The sequence below is a fragment of the Dermatophagoides pteronyssinus genome, unplaced genomic scaffold (genome assembly GCF_027571235.1).
Source record: "Dermatophagoides pteronyssinus isolate colony J.1.1.1.1 unplaced genomic scaffold, Derpt_VIB-CSIC_2022.12 sq0019, whole genome shotgun sequence".
NCBI classification, from domain to species: Eukaryota; Metazoa; Arthropoda; class Arachnida; order Sarcoptiformes; family Pyroglyphidae; genus Dermatophagoides; species Dermatophagoides pteronyssinus.
In genome coordinates this window covers 538,540-554,956 of record NW_027461543.1, presented here as the reverse complement: position 1 = coordinate 554,956, position 16,417 = coordinate 538,540, and the positions used below count along the sequence as shown (strand labels likewise).

General features: G+C 29.7%; 5 protein-coding genes across 5 annotated transcripts; 3 read left to right on the top strand and 2 right to left on the bottom strand.

Annotated features, from left to right (window-relative positions):
* The first annotated feature begins 21 nt into the window (after positions 1-21).
* Positions 22-3,188, top strand: LOC113797313 (sphingomyelin phosphodiesterase 4). The gene has a single exon (XM_027347672.2). The coding sequence runs from the start codon at positions 138-140 to the stop codon at positions 3,117-3,119; it is 2,982 nt and encodes a 993-aa protein (XP_027203473.1). The 5' UTR covers positions 22-137; the 3' UTR covers positions 3,120-3,188.
* On the bottom strand, positions 3,142-4,957 carry RluA-2 (RluA pseudouridine synthase 2). The gene is made up of 4 exons (XM_027347695.2): positions 4,205-4,957; positions 3,990-4,131; positions 3,458-3,934; positions 3,142-3,384 (listed from the first exon to the last, which is right to left on the bottom strand). The coding sequence occupies exons 1-4, from the start codon at positions 4,875-4,877 to the stop codon at positions 3,201-3,203; spliced, it is 1,476 nt and encodes a 491-aa protein (XP_027203496.2). The 5' UTR covers positions 4,878-4,957; the 3' UTR covers positions 3,142-3,200.
* Positions 4,958-4,965: 8 nt separating this feature from the next.
* LOC113797344 (uncharacterized) lies at positions 4,966-6,971 on the top strand. Its single transcript, XM_027347704.2, has 2 exons — positions 4,966-5,323; positions 5,386-6,971. The coding sequence occupies exons 1-2, from the start codon at positions 5,145-5,147 to the stop codon at positions 6,260-6,262; spliced, it is 1,056 nt and encodes a 351-aa protein (XP_027203505.2). The 5' UTR covers positions 4,966-5,144; the 3' UTR covers positions 6,263-6,971.
* Positions 6,054-8,967, bottom strand: GlyRS (glycine--tRNA ligase). The gene is made up of 3 exons (XM_027347684.2): positions 8,436-8,967; positions 6,483-8,347; positions 6,054-6,408 (listed from the first exon to the last, which is right to left on the bottom strand). Exons 1-3 carry the CDS (start codon positions 8,764-8,766, stop codon positions 6,286-6,288), a joined length of 2,319 nt encoding a protein of 772 aa, XP_027203485.2. The 5' UTR covers positions 8,767-8,967; the 3' UTR covers positions 6,054-6,285.
* A 49-nt stretch (positions 8,968-9,016) lies between these two features.
* Pi4KIIIalpha (phosphatidylinositol 4-kinase III alpha) lies at positions 9,017-16,317 on the top strand. Its single transcript, XM_027347661.2, has 6 exons — positions 9,017-10,407; positions 10,472-14,359; positions 14,418-14,597; positions 14,657-15,325; positions 15,404-15,650; positions 15,721-16,317. The coding sequence occupies exons 1-6, from the start codon at positions 9,241-9,243 to the stop codon at positions 16,104-16,106; spliced, it is 6,537 nt and encodes a 2,178-aa protein (XP_027203462.2). The 5' UTR covers positions 9,017-9,240; the 3' UTR covers positions 16,107-16,317.
* Positions 16,318-16,417: the final 100 nt, after the last annotated feature.

The following is a 16,417-nucleotide window of genomic DNA, read 5'->3' as shown; positions in this document are numbered from 1 at the left end:
CTGCTTTTATCAACATGCACGCATGTTGTTTGTTTGTGTTTGACATCGTGAATTTCGTGTTTCCAAAAGATTTTTTGTTTCTTCATTTTTCATTAACACATTTTGATTGAATTGATATTCGACAACTAAAAATAAAAATGTATAATTCAACAAGACCTATAAATACGATGACAATATCGGATCAAGGTTATATGTCATTACCGTTTCAGATTCGTTTCGAAAATGCATTAAAAGAATCAAACATTTTGGTCAAATGTAAATTATTAACAGATTTAATTTATGAATCAACATCGACCAATATTAAAGAAATGCAACATCGTTATGTATTATTAATTGAAGATATTTTTGGTTGTAATCAATACGGAACGAATAATTGGCGTTTACGATCACTGACCAAAGAATCAACACCAAAAGAATTTGATTCAATTTTCTTTTTACTTTGTATTGATGGACCCGTATTTAAATTAATACGTCATCTAATGAGTAATGATCAAACAATGCATAATCGTCATGAATTTTCAATCGGTTATTTACCATTATCATTACGAAATCAATTTGATAATCCACAATCGCAACAACAACAACATCATTTATTTATGGATAAAATGTCAACACCATCAACACTTTCATTGAATTCATTTGAATTTTTTCTATTTCATTTTGCTTGTTATATAACTCGTGAAACTGTTCAATCACCACCATCATCATTTAACCAATCATTATTATCGTCGTCGGGATCGAACGAAGATACAATCAATGTTTTGTATTATATTTTATTGGAAAATTATCTGGAATTTTTTGTTCCAATTATTGATCATTCGAATGTTATGAAATCGGCTACTATTTCGACATCGCCAACATCGAACAATAATAATATGATGATGATGACAAATTCCAATCTATTCGATATGAAATCATCAAGTTTATGGAAATCATTATCATCAACAACAACAAATTTATTGAATTTATCATCAATAAATGGATTACATCGACATGATGGACAACAACAACAACAACCATTATCTGGACGATCGATGAATCAAAATGTTGGTGGCGGTGGTGAACAACGAAATGATTTTTATTTTGGATCAAATAAAAATCAACAACAACGACAGCAACAAGGTTCATCGATTTTAAATCCAGCTATATTCAATCAATTTCAACAACAACAGCAAAATGTCATGTTAAACAATAATAATCAAGGAATGATGATGATGATGATAAATGATCAAAATGATCCAATTGGTAATGTTTCATATAAATGTGATATAGTGATACGAATATTTTCGGAAATATGGTTATCAAATTCATTTACAATTTCACGTGGTGGTGGTGGTGGTAATGCATTTTCAATTGATCAACGATCATCACCATCATCATCATTACGAATGATACCGGCTGGCCATTTTAATATTACTATTGAACATATGCGTGTTGTTCGTATTTTCATCAAACATCTACATTATTTTAGTAATAGTAGTATTATGAAGAATAAATATAATGATTATTCGATAATAAGTTCAGGTGATCAAATTAATAGCGGTGGTTTTATATCCGGATCATTAAATGCATCATTAGATGATTTAAAACGTTCACTTTGGACAAGTAAATATATGATACAGAAAAATTTATATTCATTTTTGCGTATTGTATTTGATCGTTGGCCAAATGATTCATCATTTCGTATCCCATTGGAAACATGGCTTAGTTATATTCAACCATGGCGTTATATTCCGGGTCATAATTCCAATGAAACATTAAACAATTTGGATCGTTATGATTGGCGTCGTTTTATTGATGAAAATATTGTCTTCTATACGGTACTATTTCGTCAGGTTATTACACGTATAACAAAACAATTGGATCTTTGTTCAGCAAATAATTCCTTACTTTTATATCGTGTACTAAAAGTTTTTGGTCAAGATAATCTAAAAGAAATGATGAAAAAATCTGAAATGAAATTTTTTAATAATAATGGTGATTTATCGACAAACTTAACAACTACACCAACAACAGGTGGATATGTTCGACAAGCATCGCCGTTGTTTTCTCATCATCATCATCATCATCAACAATCACAATCATCACCATATCATCATCATCGAATACATAATGATAAAAATATTACATTAATGGATAGTGAAATTGTACAATCAGATTATATATCAATATTTTCATCAGGATTTCGTGATCAAATTATTGAATTATTACTTAAAATTGCTAAATCATTACATACCGTAACGGAATTGCAAACAAAATCATCATCATTATCATCATCCACAACAAATAAAAATCGTAACAAATCGGAAAGCGGTATATTCGAATCGATTGTCAATTTTTTCACTATCGATTATGCTGTCCATCATCAATCGAATAAACCAAATTCGAATGTTAATTATGAAAAAATTCGTAATCATTTGAATGCATCGATTGAATTTATATCTTCGATTTTCGATATACCACAACAAAGTATTGAAACAATATTGGCAAATGCACGAAAATCTATTATCAATGATCAGGATGATGATAATAATGTTGATGAAATGATAATCAATAATCATGACCATTCACATCATCATCATCGAAAAGAAGATATCTATGAAATGATTGATGGTGTACCAAAATTAACTGAATATGGACTTTCACAAATTATGAACGGTTCGTTAAAATTGGAAAAATTACCTAAAATCGTTGAAGGTAATCCAGATGAACAACCCGTACGATCATTTGAAATTGGTTTATTAGTTCGATTGACATTATTTTTATCAACATTGATTAATCGAAAATTTGGCCAAATTTTTCAAACATATTATGATCAACCAAATTTATATGGAGCATTTTGTCGAACAATTTTATCTCCACCCGTTTCTTATGCATATTATGAACGAAGTTTATCAACAACAACAGATCATAATCTGGGTCATCGAAAACCAGCAATTAAAATCAATCAATTACCACCACGTATAAATTTACGATTTATGTCATCATATGGATTTATTTTACAATCATTTCTTTTTCTGTGTTTTCTATGGTTATCACGATGTTTAAATTGTGTTGGTATTTATATGATGATCATTTTTATAACAATTTTTATCAATTTATTATGTAAAGTTTTGTGAAAAACATCATCACATCAACAGATTTTGGAAACAAAAAATTATAAAAATTTATTTAAATTTTACAATTAATTAATCAAACAATCAATCATATGTCCATGTATCTTTAGCCCAAACAGGTATCTGTGTTTCAAATGACCAATCTTTACCTTGATATTTTAATGCATGTAAATAGATTAATTGTTCATAGGCAACTGGATCAATCATTTCGTTACGACATTCATTACAATCTGGATCTTTTATATATTTTTCAGCATCAAATTGGTAACTATTTTCAAACATACAAAATCATCATCAAAATTAACACTTTGGTGGCTTTCAACAACTAAAACAAAACTTACTTAATTTTTAAATCATTCCATATTGGTTGTGATGTATAATGTTCCAATGCTTTCAATGCATACTTATTACGTTCGTCATTAATTCTGTCTTGTTTTTGTTGTTGTTGATTTTGATCTTCCGATTGATTATCATCATTATCAACGTAATAAATAGATTTTGAATGTTCGGATTCTAAATCTTGAAGAATTTGTTCCCTTGTTTTTCCATCCATATCACCTTGGCAACCTTTTTTTCGTCCAAATACCACGGTATTATTATAAAAATTATCATTAACAATTGGATAGCCAAGATATTGTAGATGAACCCGAATTTGATGCATTCGGCCGGTTAATGGTTGTGCCAGAACTGTTGAACTTTTACCATTATAATTTAATCGTTGAAATTTTGTTTGACTTGGTTTACCATTCGTTGATACTATACAAATACCAATTTTATGATCTAATGTTTCGATTGGTTGATCACATTCAATTGTACCACTAATAATGATGAATTTGGTTGAAAATATGATTTTTTTTCAATGAAAAAACTTACTCTGGAAAATAACCCTCCACACGACAAAGATATTCTTTATGCATTTCACGATTTCTCATTTGTTCATGTAATTTTTGTGCACAAGCTTTTGTACGTGCTATTATCATAATACCCGATGTTAATCGATCTAATCGATGAAGAACTGAATGGAAAAAACAAACTTCATTATTTCGATTCAGAAAATGTTGTGAAAAAATATTTAATCAAATGCTTACGATGCAGATCTTGAATTTTATTCTCTTTTTCCAGTACGGATATGATTGAATTTAAACGAAATTTTCCACATGCATGAACAGGTAATGATGGTGGTTTATCAATCACTAATAATTGTTCATCTGAATGTATGATTGGTATTGGTGCAGCTAAAACTGGAAATTCATGACGATGAATACGATGTGTTATAAAATCATTATCTTTTAATTGATAATCTAATGATACTGGTTGTCCATTTACTTTTAGTAAACCTTTTTCGATTTTTTTCGTTAAAATTTCCGGCGTTAAACGACGAAATTCATCGGCAAATAAATCACCTAATGTTTTACCTAACCATCGGCCTTTACAATATGAATGATAGGTATAATAATATGGATAAACTTTTCGATTACCATTTTCAATATAATAATTGGAAACATCTAATGATTCTTTTGGTAGATCGATTTTAGTTGTTCGTGATTTCTTAACAGGATGGTTATCAATTTTTGGTTGAATTTCGGATTTCGCTTCTTTCGGAACGATTTCGGTATCAACACCATCACCATTATTATCATCACAATCTTCCAATGTTTTGCGTTTGACCGTCGTATTCATTGCGGCAAGATTATTACGTCGAAATATAAAATATTTTATTAAATTCCAAGGTGATTGATGACAAGAATGATTGATAATCATCGATCATGATAATTCTGTATTTCAAAAAAACAGAACAGAATTCAGAATCCAAAAAAAACACACGTGATGCACAGAATAACCAAGTTTATAGTGTGCAATTTTGTCAAGTACAGCAATGTATAAATTTTTCAATAAATTAAATTGACAATAACGGTTGCTATTAGTGATTTTGACAGAAAGTTTTGAAAATCTACAAAAAAAAAATCCTGACCAGAATGGTTTCATCCAAATAGACTTTTTCCGTAAATCATTCGATTAGTCATCATCATGCCTCGTTCACGTGGAAAATCAATGACAACATCAAATTCAGCATCGAATTTATCATCAATTCATCCATGGTATTATGTTACCGGTGATAAATATTCAACGGAAAAACGTTTAGCAAACAAACATGAATTTGATTCAAATCGTTGTAAACAAAATGAACAAATTGATAGATATTATCGGTAAGTAGGATGATGATGAACCTATGGTGATTATTTTACATTGGTTATCTCACATTATTTAGAAGATGGAATCGTGAAACAAAATTAATGGATAATTGGGACCAGAATAAAAGTATGGTTCGGCATCATCGATCAATGGAAAATCTAAATGTCGATCCACCACCATTCTATATTGAAGATGATATTCAAATTGAAATGAATCAAAAACGATATGAAAATTATATGCAAAAAATGACGGAAATTTTTCGTCAATATCATCAGGTGGCTAAAGATTATCGAAATAATTTTATCGATACTAATATGATTGTTGATTATCTTCTACGACAAGCTGAATTGGATGAAAAAATTGAAGAAAAACGTAATGAATTTTTTTCCCAATGGAATCGTCATGTTAATCGTTGTTTTAGTAGTAAATCGACTACATTAACAACAAATTATAATTATCAATCCGATCCATTAAGACAGATTTGTTTTGCCATCCGTAAATTACTTCATTTTTATAAATCGATTATTGATGATAATCAAAAACGTTTTGACATAATGATTATAGATGAAAAACTATTTACAATTGTTGAACGTAATGAATTGGTTCAATTGAATGATCGTTGTTTACAAATTATCGATATATATTTGAATTTAAATGAATCACGTGATAATCATTTTCAAACAATGTTTTATGAAGAACGTGAAAAACAATGGCCCGAACAATGTAAACATTGGTCTGATGAAATTGTTGTTTGGGATAATTTATTTATAAAATTATTTGATTCAAATTATCAATTATTATATAATCGTTTGGATAAATTTCTTGAAAAACAACGTTGTTTACTTCAAGAACGTTTAAGCCGATTGCAACAATTACAAAATCTAATTCATAATTTAGAAAATGATAAACGATTACAATCAATTGTTTATATCGATATTGATAAATTTTTATGACAAACACAATCGATTAATTGATGCTATTGTGGTGGCGGCTCGGAAGAACTTTGTGTAGGATCAAATATTCCATATTGATTACGAACATCATCCCATTGACGAATATTCATTGATAATTCTTTAACAATATTAACTACATCAGCTATCTATTATTAGAATGAAAAAAAATTCCATTAGAAATATATTAAATTAACGAATATAATGACTAAAAAAAACTTACTGGCAAGCGAATTTGTTCGGTTGAATCACGTTCTCTTAATGTAACCATTTTATCATTCAAACTATCAAAATCAATCGTAATAGCAAATGGTATTGATATTTCATCAGTTCGTGCATAACGTTTACCAATCGATCCAGTATCATCAAATTTAAATGAAATATCTGCTGATGATAATTGTTTTGAAATTTCCGTAACATACGATTTTAATGATTGATGATTACTTAATGGTAATAATGAACATTTAATTGGACAAACAATAGCCGGTAATGCAAAATATGTTCGTTGTTCATCATCTTGACGGATACGAAAATTATGTTCAAATAATGTATGCATTATACGACCAATACCGAATGATGGTTCAATAACGCCCGGTGTAAATTCTTCAACATGAATTTTTTTCTCATATCTTTTGATTGTTATCATTTCTTTGGTTATTGTCACTTGATTTTCTTTATCTAAATCCAAAATAAATTCATTTTTTGCATTCAATTCCTCTTCAATTTGTTTGATTTCATTTTCATTCAAAACATTTAATCGTTGTATTACTTTTTGTGCATTCGATTTAAAATGTTTACCCATCAAACCTTTATTCGGAACTATTTCAACAACATTAATCATTTTAGGTTCCGGTAGATCTTTTTCCGCAACCAATTTAACATTAGTTGCTTTTGTATGTTGTAATAGATCAAAACATGAACGATCAGCACAACCAACACATTCAACCCAACCATACGATGTTAAACATTCAGCATCCCAACAATCAGTTGCATAATGTGCCATTTCATTATCCATATGTTGACGAAATCGAAGTTTTCGTTGATCGATACCAATTTTTACCATAAACAAATAAATACGACCAATAAAATATGCTAATGTTTCATTGGCAATAATTTTCCTATCAACAGCATCACCAATTCGTATTAATTCACTTGATTTACCATCCATTTGATTACATGCTGTATAAAGATTCAATTGTAAATCAGCAATAGTATCATATTTTGGATGACTTTTATTCGATGGATCAACAAAATGTTCAATTTCAGCCAATGTAAATTCACGAACACGAATAAGACCAGAACGTGGACTAATTTCATTACGAAATGCATTACCAACTTGGGCAGCTGCAAATGGTAATCTTCGTTGATTAAATTCTAATAAACGTTTAAAATTGACAAAAATTCCTTGTGCTGTTTCGGGTCGAAGAAAACCTTTCACCTGGCCAGATGGTCCAATCATTGTTGAAAACATAAGATTAAATTCAATAGCTTCGGTTAGATCATTACCGGTAAGTGGTGATTTGATTTTAAATTTTTTTAAAATTTCATTCATCTGATCTTTATTGAAACCATCCAATTTCGTAACAATAGTTTGACATTCTTGTCGAATCTCTTCAGAAGTTTTTGGATTTGATGATAATTTTTCCAAATGAGCTTTAATCAAATGATCCAAACGAAAACATTCACCAGTAACCAAATCTTTAACCATTAAATCAGCAAAACGTTCAACATGTCCGGATGCTTTCAATACTGGTTCCGGTGTTAAAACAGTACAATCAACTTCCAACATTTGTTCTTGCAGAACAAAATGTTTTCTCCATAAATCAATCATATTGTTTTTGACCGAACAACCCATTGGTCCAAAATCAAATTGCCCGGTAATACCACCATAAATAGCAAATGAATTATCAAAAAAGAAACGACGTTTAATTAGATCTTCCATTTTGGTACGTTCAAATCCAGCATCAGGTGGTGCTAGTTCTAAAGTTTTTTCTTCCAAAAGCCGTTTACGATTTTTCAATTCGGCTACAGCTTTTTTAACATCCAATTCGGGTGCATTTTCACTTTTAAGCTGACGAACAATGTCACCTAATTTTTGTCCATAGGGATGGGAAACAAAAATGAAAAATTTCAACATTGAACATCGGTTATTATTAAAAGAAAACAAAGAAATTACCTTGTTCTTTTACCGATTGACGGAATGGTTCAAGTTGCGAAGCAATTTTCGGATCTAATTCGGCCATAATTTTTTCAACAAACAATGGTTTATATTTATTGATTTTTTTATATCCCCAATCAGTTGGAACTTTATTGTTGCTGATGTTTTTGTTGTTTTTATTTTTCAATGACGATGATGATGATAATAATCTACGAGCAACGACACTAATGATACGACTCGACATAAACAATCGACCACCGAATAACAATGAATAATTTTTTCTAAAATTTAAAAGAGTTGAACTACGAAAATGATTATGGACGACAATTGTCGAAGTTGATTTGAACATTCGATTCAACCACAACAAAAGCTTCGAAAAGGAAGAAAAACTTGTTTAAACTCTTTTTTTTCGTCTGTGAGCGTCGTTGTAATTCTTTATTTTTTCAACAAACAAAAAACTGGTTTACAGCTGACCATTATCGTTCGGACACGAGGTAATCATCACGGCAAATTGGTGAAAAAAAATGTGATGTGGCAATCTCCATGTGGATTCTATTCGAAAAAACAGAAACTAGAAACTATTTCTACCAGTTACTGACCATTATGGTCAATATATGGTTTTTGGATTTATGGATCAGATTTTTTTGTTTTTGTTTTCTTCCCCATTCCAAAATGTCAAATATTTTTTTTCAAAAGGCAAAATGAGAATCCAGAATCTGTTTGAATTTTTCTAATTTCTAAATTAAATTTTGTTATTTTTTTTGTTTCTCGATTTATTTTCGTTGATTTTTTTGATTTGTGAATAAAGAGAGATAGAGAAGCCATGCGAATTGCAAATCATAATAATTTCTTTTTCAATTCTATACAAAATCTAGCCAGATCTTGTGCTAAACAAAAAGAATGTCCAAATAATGATGCAATAAATTTTTTGTTTAATTGTTGTCCATCACTTTCATCATCAGTATCAACGCCAACATTATCAAGATCGAATAAACATCGTATACAGATTGATCAAAAATCACAAGATTCAGTCGTTGCTTTGATTATCTATCTGTTGGAATCAAATTTTCAACAAAAATATTGTAATTTAATTGTTGATTATTTATTGGATTTATTTGATAAACTTATTGATGTCGAATGGATTGAAGTGGTAAAAATTTATGAACAAGATCGTATACCGATTGCAGAAAGATTTAGTTTTTGTTTGAATACTGCCCTTACTGATATTGCATATTTTTGCCCTGAATTAACTGAGAAAATAATTGAAAAACAAATTAATCAACTGGAGCGATTAACAAAATTGCTTATCGGTTTCGATAAACATGATGATGATGAACAAGCTTGTATTGAATTATGTGATCATTTATTACCACTTTTACTTGGTTTATGTCGATCATTAGGTCGTTGTCCGGCAACTACCACCAAGAGCCGACGACGACAATGTGACAAAGATGATAGCAACGACGATGACGATAATGTTATTCAACAAGAATCATTATTTTTGAAAATATTTCCACAAAAATGTCAACCACCAAAATCGGATCTATCACAAGAACCAACAGTTGATTTTGATAATAATATTACTATAAGTGTTCCGGTTGGTGTTTATTCATCATCATCATCATCATCTACGGCAGCCGCAACCGCAAACACATCTATCGGTGGACGCAAAAGTATTCCAAAAAGTGATACAAATCAATCTTTACGTTCGAAAATTGCTACATTCGCTGAACAACATTCGAATCATTCGAATTCGAATGTTAAAAGTTTATGGGAAGATGTTGATTATACAAGTATATTTTTTCATAAATATGGTTCAAATTTTGATTGGTTTATTAATGATAATTATTCGGAATATTTTCATCAAGTTGAACATTTTAAAATTAATTTCACACATGAATATTTGCAACGATTATTCCAATGTTTTAATTCATTATTAAATAAAGAATTATTGAAAAAATTTGATGAAATTGCAATGAAAATCTATGAGGTTTGTTTTATCAAAAAATTTTCAAATTTTTTCTAATCAAAAGTTTTCTTCTTCTGTTTTCCAGCGAAATAAATCATCCCGAATACTTTATTATAAACAATTCAATGAAATCGTTCATTTAGCCATCATATCATTATTGAAAAGTTTATTATTTTTACGACAAGATTTACATACAAAATTTATTACTGAAATTGAAGAATTTATTAAACAACTTTATCTAAATTATCAATCAGAATTGAGTAGTAAAAATCTATCAACATCAACATCGATAAAAATATTTAAATTTAACATTCTGACCAATGCATTATGTTTGGATCTATTGGTATGGACAGCACAAGATGAAACAACTGCTGATACACTTTGTTTTCGTATATCCGAACGGCTAAATGCACAACATGGTCATCGTTTAGTCATCACTCATTTACCAATATTTTTATCATGTTTGAATGGTCTTGGTTATTTGGTTCAATCATTTCCAACAACAGCTATCAGTTGTATTTCAGTTTTACGTGATTTTCTTATTGTACCATCACCTATCCTGTTGAAATTAACTGAACAAAAACATTTACAAATTATTGATTGTAATCAAATGATTACTAATGATTTATTATCAAATGATTATCAAGGTAAATATTTAATTCGTACTGGTGGTATTGTTGGTGGTGGTGATAAATTTACATTATTTAACAAATTACGTGATTGTGCTATTGATAATCTTTGTATTTGTTTACGGCATGGCCTCAAATATGATTCACATTGTATACAGGCATCCATAGCATCAATATCGAATCATTTATATCAGGCAGAAAAATCTGCTCGTGAATCGACAATAATTTCAATGAATACAATTGTTACATTGGGTCGTATGGCAATAAAATTATCCGACATTCCACGTACAGTGGAAATTGTATTTCAATTTTTTCAACAACGTTTTTGTCAACCAGTATCATCAATTGATTCATTAATTGTTGAACAATTAAGTGAAATGGCTATAGCTAGACATTGTCGTGATGTTGTTTATGATCATGCAATGAAAATGTTTGCAACCATAACAATAAAATCAAGTTTAGCATATAATAATAATGAACAAATTAATTATAGTCATGTATCATTACCTGTTATTAATGCTTATGGTTATTTTGCCCGGCGTTTAAATCAAGAATCTGATCTTATTGAATTACTTGGTCGGTTATTAGAATTATTTGTTCAATTAGGATTGGAAGGTAAACGTGCAAATGAAAAAAATCCAACAACAGTAAAAACATCAACAAGTGCCGGTAATCTTGGAATTCTAATACCGGTTATTGCAACAATTACAAAACGATTACCATTTTTAGAGAATCCAAAACCACGTTTACATAAATTATTTCGTGATTTTTGGCTTTATTGTGTTGTAATGGGTTTTACATCCAATACACAATTATGGCCACAAGATTGGTATCTAGGTGTTAAAGAAATTGCAGCCAAATCACCATTATTAAAATCATCATCACATCTTAGATCAGATTTACATCTAAATTCAGCAATAAGAAATGACGCTGTATCCGGTCTGGAATTACAAGAAATTCGTAATCAAATACTTGGTGATTTAGAATATAATTCTGAAGTATCAGCAATCATAAATAAATTAACATTTGCACAATGTATTTATCTATTATCGATTTGTCGTTTGGAAGTATTTCGTATACAAACAAATAATTCAATTAACCCTTTCTACATAATAATGCAATATTTAGAAGATCATTCAATACAAAAAGATAAATATGGTATTTGGCAATGTATCCTATCAATATCGGATAAAATTTTTAAAGTTTTTCTTGAAATGATGGTAAAAAAACCTAAAAATAAATTACGTGATAATGAATTGGAAGAATATTCTATATTGTTATTGGTAAAATTTAATAATCGTCAAAAACAAATTCGACGTGCAGCGGATCGTTATCTTAGTGGATTGGTTGATCGTTTTCCACATTTACTTTGGAGTAAACGTGTACTGACAACAATGTTAAACATTTTAGAAGTATTAGGACATTCATTAGAATTAAATCATATGGAAGGTATTGTTGAACTTCAAGTACCGGATACAAATTATATAATACAATTAGCAGAAACAATGGAAGCCCGAGAGAATATTGTACGTGATTTTGGTGCACGTTGTGAAGGTATTATACAGGAAGCAGTAAAATGGGCACCAAACATAACTCGATCACATCTACAAGAATATATGACAAATTCACGTGCAGCTTTGGATGATTTTGGTCAACATAGTGGTCTTACATTAGCTGTTCATTCGATTGCAAATTGTTCAGCAGTAAATGAAAAAATTACCTTAGCATCGATGACAACATCAACAACAACAACAGTACCATCCGGAAAAATACCATTTTTCGTACGAAATAAATGTTCAGAATTTCTTTCAACAACATCAATTCGTACATATTATTTAGGTGAAATATCCGGTATGATTAAATCATTATCATCGAAACAATCAAAAAAATTAATTATTGAAAAATTGATTGAAGATTTTCAACAAAGTTGTTCAGAAAATGATGTTTATCTACATGAACAATGTATTTATCGTATAACAGCAATGATAATTCTGTCACCTGATTGTGATCTTCATCTGTTTCACCTGTTATGTTGGGCACCTGTTTACCTATTTTCACATAAAACAATTTATTCAATAATATCATCATGGAAATGGTTATTATCAGCACGTTCTGATCTAGAATTAATGTTTACAAAAGAAATGTCAACAGCATGGGTTGCAACATTTGATAAGAAAATTGGTTTATTTGCACCAGATTCATTAAACCTGGATCCATTATCATTAAATAATGATCAAGATTTAAAACCAGATACACCATATTTAGGTGCACATGCTGAATGGGTTAAATTCCTTAATGAACGTATTGAAATTGCAAAATATTCATCATTGGATCAAGTAGAAATATTTGTTAATTTATTACATCGTTCATTACATATTAGTGTTGGTCGAATTTATTATTCAACACGTAATATATCAACTATCGGTACACGGTTTCGTCTGTTAAATTGTGGTTTGTCATTAGTTCAAGGTGAAACACTGTTGAATTCCGTTAGTAAATTTGTACTACGTGAACGTATCTATTCAGCAGCGATTGATTATTTTTGTGGACCACAAATATGTCCATCACAAAAATCCACTGAATTACGTGATGATATTTTATCGTTGATAAAATTTTGGCAATCATTACAAGCTGATCGTAAATATTTAAAATCCGTACATTTACCGGATATAATTTCTATTGATAATATTTCACAAATTTATCAACCAAATCAAAATCAATTACATTTAACAATGGATCAACGTAGTTTATCGATTGATACAAATCTAAATCAAGCACGTTATACACCAACTGGTGGTGGTAGTATTAGTGGTGGTATAGGTGCTGGTGGTGGTTGGATAAATACCGTACCATTATCAAGTAATGTATCAACATTATCGAAACGTTCTTCGGCATTTAAACAAGGTGGTGGTACAGCTGGTGCGGGTGGCACAGGTGGATCACAATATAAAAATAAAGATCAAAATAATGGTTATTTGGATTGTTTTCTTAAAGATTATATCCGTAAACGTAATCTTGTGTTAAGTTTATTGGCAATTGAAATTGAATTCCTTATTTCATGGTATAATCCATTAAATTTAACTGATTTATCGATACCAGGTGAAGAAAGTGTTCTAAAATGGTTTAATCAACCAATGAATGAAAGAAATTTACGAGATTTAGTACGTCTGGCATGGAATATTTCACCATCATTAGCTGTATTTTTACCAGCAAGATTTAAAAATAATGAAATTATACAGGAAATATCACGTTTGGTACAAATATATCCAATGGCTGTTTGTCATATACCTGAAGCATTAGATTATTTAGTTACAAGTGATATGATTCTTAATGAAAGATTAGAGGTAAGTAAATGAAGGGTTAATGATGATGATTAATAACTTTCATTCATCCAATATTTAGCTTAATTATATGCTAACATGGGCACCAATAACACCGATAAAAGCATTATCATTTTTTTCAAGAAAATATCCTAATCATCCAATAACGGTACAATTTGCCATTAGGAATTTATTTCAAACCAAACCAGATGTTATTATGTTGTTTATACCACAATTATTACAGGCTGTTCGTTATGATGCTGTAAGTTTTTTTCCATATTTCGATATTGTTTTTTATTGCAATTATTTTTTCCCGAACAGATTGGCTATATAACTGAATTTATAAAATCAATTGCAAAAATATCACAATTATTAGCACATCAATTTATATGGAATATGCAAACAAATATGTTTAAAGATGAAGAAAGTCAAATAAGAGATTTGGATGTTTATGATCAATATGAAATGATTATACAAACGATTGTAAATTCATTATCAGGACCGGCAAAAAAATTCTATGAAAAAGAATTTGATTTTTTCAGTAAAGTAACGAATATTTCCGGTGAAATACGACCATATCCAAAAGGTGAAGAACGAAAAAATGCTCTGTTACGTTGTTTGTCGAAAATTGATGTTCAACTAGGATGTTATCTACCATCAAAACCTGAAGCATTAGTTATTGATATTGATCGATTAACAGGTGTACCATTGCAAAGTGCAGCTAAAGCACCATTTTTAGCTAGATTTAAAATTATTTATTGTGGTCAAGATCAATTAGAAACATTAGCAATGAGTGAAGATAATCAAGATGATCAATATATTCGTTCGATGGGTCCGGAAATGTGGGAAGCAGCTATATTTAAAGTTGGTGATGATGTTCGTCAAGATATGCTTGCATTACAGATTATTAAATTGTTTAAAAATGTATTCAAAAAAGTTGGTCTGGATCTTTTCCTTTATCCATATCGTGTTGTTGCCACTGCTCCTGGTGTAAGTTTTTCAATGTTATTTTTTCTTGAAAATCAAATTCCGTTCATTAACCTTTTTTTATGTTTGTTTGAAAAATAGTGTGGTGTAATTGAATGTGTTCCAAATGCAAAATCACGTGATCAATTAGGTCGTAAAACAGATATATCACTTTATGATTATTTTCTTACAATTTATGGTGATGAATCTTCGGGCCGTTTTCAAAAAGCACGTGCAAATTTTGTTAAAAGTATGGCTGCATATAGTGTTGTTGGTTTCCTGTTGCAAATAAAAGATCGTCATAATGGTAATATTATGATTGATGAAGATGGTCATATTATTCATATTGGTAAGGCTTTTATCTTTAGCCAAAAATCATTACCTTATCATTTTTCTGTTTTGTTTTTCTTTCAATCAAGATTTTGGTTTTATGTTCGAAAGTTCACCGGGAGGAAATCTTGGTTTCGAACCGGATATTAAATTAACCGATGAAATGGTACAAGTAATGGGCGGTAAAATTGATGCACCAGCATTTCAATGGTTTGAAATACTTTGTGTTCAAGCATATCTTGCAATACGTCCATATCGTGAATCAATTATAACATTAGTTTCGCTGATGTTAGATACTGGTCTACCTTGTTTTCGTGGTCAAACAGTTAAACAACTAACAACAAGATTTTGCCCAGAATATAATGATAAAGATGCTGCAACATATATGTTACAAATTATACGTGATTCATTTTTGAATCTTCGTACACGTACATATGATATGATACAATATTATCAAAATCAAATTCCATATTAGATTAATTAAGGGTTAAGTTTTGTTTTTCACATTTTTCCCCCTGCTTTGCTCATTCGCCCATCATATCGATTGTTTTGTAAAAAAAATTTCAATTTTTTCAAAAATTTTTCAAAAATTTTTTTGTTTGTTTGTTTGTTTGTTTGTCGTTGTTTGTTTGTCAATTTGAAATCAATATTTTAATTAATAATTAAAAAATGTTATTATCGTTAAATTACTCAGCAATTTTATTTTATTATTCCTATAACCTTGTTGTTATCGTTCATGGTTAATCGGTGATTATCGTCGTGGTAAAATTAATTTGATCCGATGAT

Coding starts and splice junctions, on each gene's coding strand:
- LOC113797313 (XM_027347672.2), top strand. CDS start 138: ATGTATAATTCAACAAGACCTATAAATACGATGACAATATCGGATCAA.
- RluA-2 (XM_027347695.2), bottom strand. CDS start 4,877: ATGATTATCAATCATTCTTGTCATCAATCACCTTGGAATTTAATAAAA. Junction 4,132..4,204: donor TAAAATTCAAGATCTGCATC/GTAAGCATTTGA, acceptor TTTTCCATTCAG/TTCTTCATCGATTAGATCGA. Junction 3,385..3,457: donor TGGAATGATTTAAAAATTAA/GTAAGTTTTGTT, acceptor GTTTGAAAATAG/TTACCAATTTGATGCTGAAA.
- LOC113797344 (XM_027347704.2), top strand. CDS start 5,145: ATGCCTCGTTCACGTGGAAAATCAATGACAACATCAAATTCAGCATCG. Junction 5,324..5,385: donor CAAATTGATAGATATTATCG/GTAAGTAGGATG, acceptor CACATTATTTAG/AAGATGGAATCGTGAAACAA.
- GlyRS (XM_027347684.2), bottom strand. CDS start 8,766: ATGTTCAAATCAACTTCGACAATTGTCGTCCATAATCATTTTCGTAGT. Junction 8,348..8,435: donor TCAATCGGTAAAAGAACAAG/GTAATTTCTTTG, acceptor GACAAAAATTAG/GTGACATTGTTCGTCAGCTT. Junction 6,409..6,482: donor CCGAACAAATTCGCTTGCCA/GTAAGTTTTTTT, acceptor TTCTAATAATAG/ATAGCTGATGTAGTTAATAT.
- Pi4KIIIalpha (XM_027347661.2), top strand. CDS start 9,241: ATGCGAATTGCAAATCATAATAATTTCTTTTTCAATTCTATACAAAAT. Junction 10,408..10,471: donor TTGCAATGAAAATCTATGAG/GTTTGTTTTATC, acceptor TCTGTTTTCCAG/CGAAATAAATCATCCCGAAT. Junction 14,598..14,656: donor AGGCTGTTCGTTATGATGCT/GTAAGTTTTTTT, acceptor TTTCCCGAACAG/ATTGGCTATATAACTGAATT.